Raw genomic sequence first — 1,789 nt, 5'->3', positions numbered from 1 at the left:
AAAAAAAAGTCTGAATTTTGAGGAAAAAAAAGTCTGAATTTTGAGGAAAAAAATTTACAATTCTGAGAACCAAATGTACAATTCTGAGAAAAAAAAGTCACAATTCTGATGAAAAAAAAGTCACAAAAAGGTCACAATTCTGAGATTAAAGTCACAATTCTGAGGTTATCTTTTCCCATATTAAACTGGAATAAAATTAAAAAAATCAGTTAACTTTTTTTTTTCTAATTCTCCTCTGTAAAATGTAGACAGACTAATAAGAATATAATATTTACAGTCCATAACAGTTTGTCTTACTTTAAAAAGAGTGGAACAAGTACTTAAGGATTTTGTTATCTGGATTGTGTCAGATGGACATTTAGACAATAGCTAGACACTTCAAAAAAATTGTTTTCTTCTGGGTTTGTTTTAAGTAAGAAATTGTTATTTAAGAAGGATATAAAATAAATATGCCCTTCACAGACAGAGCATGATCGCGATTTTAAGAAGACAACGGTTCAATTCATATTTCTTTAAAATCCTCATAGATTTGGACTTACCGGTAGGTCTGTAAAGGGAACAACTGCATAAATCAATACATCATTTGCAAATATTAACCAACATTCTTTATTTTTCTTTTTTATTCTTCAAACTTTAAGGTCTCATCTACTTAATTTTGAAATAGCAGACATGATTGTGAGTCTGGAATAGCAAAAATGCATAAACAGTGCATGACAGTGGGGGATATCACTATCCTTTACAGATCAAACTGAAATGATCTGTTGTATACATTATACTGTTGTAATTTCTTTCATGAGGGTCAAACGTAGGTAATCTTTGCGATTCAGGGAATATTTGTTCACTCTAATTTCTAACAATCTTTTGAGATTTCAGGCAAAAATTCTGATTTATTCCAATACTACATCTGCTATACAGCTGTTGGAGTAAATCCATTTACCCAGCTCAGTGTGCTCAAAACAAATTACAAGAGATGACGAGCAAAAGCATTAGTGTGCTGTCCTAAATCAGGATCAAATGTGACAGAACTAGTTTTAGTATGTTTTTACAAAAACACACCAATATTTAGGTCGATGTAAGTTGAAAGACGAATGTTTGTTGAATTTATTTACGCATAGAATCTAAAACCCAGGCGTGTTTTAGATGTTAATATATTTTAAGGATTTTTCTATGTCCCTAATGTGAAGAGACGGCGTTATTACCACAGTTTCCCTGCTGAACTTATTTTTGGTGGTGATGCTATCAAGCTAACCATGGGAGTTTTCTCTTTAGGTTAATTTCAGCTAGCTTACTTTGGCTAACATTAGTTCGTGGTCTTTAACACGGGTCGACATCCATGTAAACAATAAGATATGTTACTTAATCGGGAGGTTTTGTTAATAAGTATTCATTTCATCTCCCCATAACTCAGCAGCTAGCCTCTATATAAGCATACTACCTTTCAAAAGCTGAGAGTCGCAGTCGCTGGACTTCACTTCCGCCTTCGCTAAAGAGGACATATTGTCCATATCTCGTACATCTCTCCGCTTCTTGGCCATATTATACAGCTGTTGCTAAAATAAATATTCAGTTTCTCGATTAGTAAATCGACAACACCCCCCCGGCGCTCAGTGTCACAGGTGTTATACCGAGAAATGCATGCCTGCCGAGAATTGCGTCCCTTCTCGCGGGAGCGCGCATCACTCTAAACTCTCGCAAAACTCTCGAGAAAACTGACTGAAGAAGAGGAAACTTTTAAAGATATTCTTTACATTATCACGTTTCTTAACCATGTAAGCCCTAAAACGGTGGA

At 34.6% G+C, this 1,789-nt stretch overlaps 1 protein-coding gene across 1 annotated transcript in view; it reads right to left on the bottom strand.

Moving 5' to 3' along the window:
• tmem41b (transmembrane protein 41B) overlaps positions 1-1,629 on the bottom strand; it is a 6,985-nt gene extending 5,356 nt beyond the window's left edge. Inside the window, exon 1 of the mRNA XM_015405292.1 lies at positions 1,436-1,629. Within this exon, the coding sequence (XP_015260778.1) occupies positions 1,436-1,535 (100 nt within the window). The 5' untranslated portion in view covers positions 1,536-1,629. The remainder of the gene's footprint in view (positions 1-1,435) is intronic.
• Positions 1,630-1,789: the final 160 nt, after the last annotated feature.

Source organism: Cyprinodon variegatus, unplaced genomic scaffold (assembly GCF_000732505.1).
Source record: "Cyprinodon variegatus isolate N-32 unplaced genomic scaffold, C_variegatus-1.0 Scaffold2120, whole genome shotgun sequence".
NCBI classification, from domain to species: Eukaryota; Metazoa; Chordata; class Actinopteri; order Cyprinodontiformes; family Cyprinodontidae; genus Cyprinodon; species Cyprinodon variegatus.
Note: the sequence above shows the minus strand (reverse complement) of the source record. Positions and strands in the feature narration are given on the sequence as shown.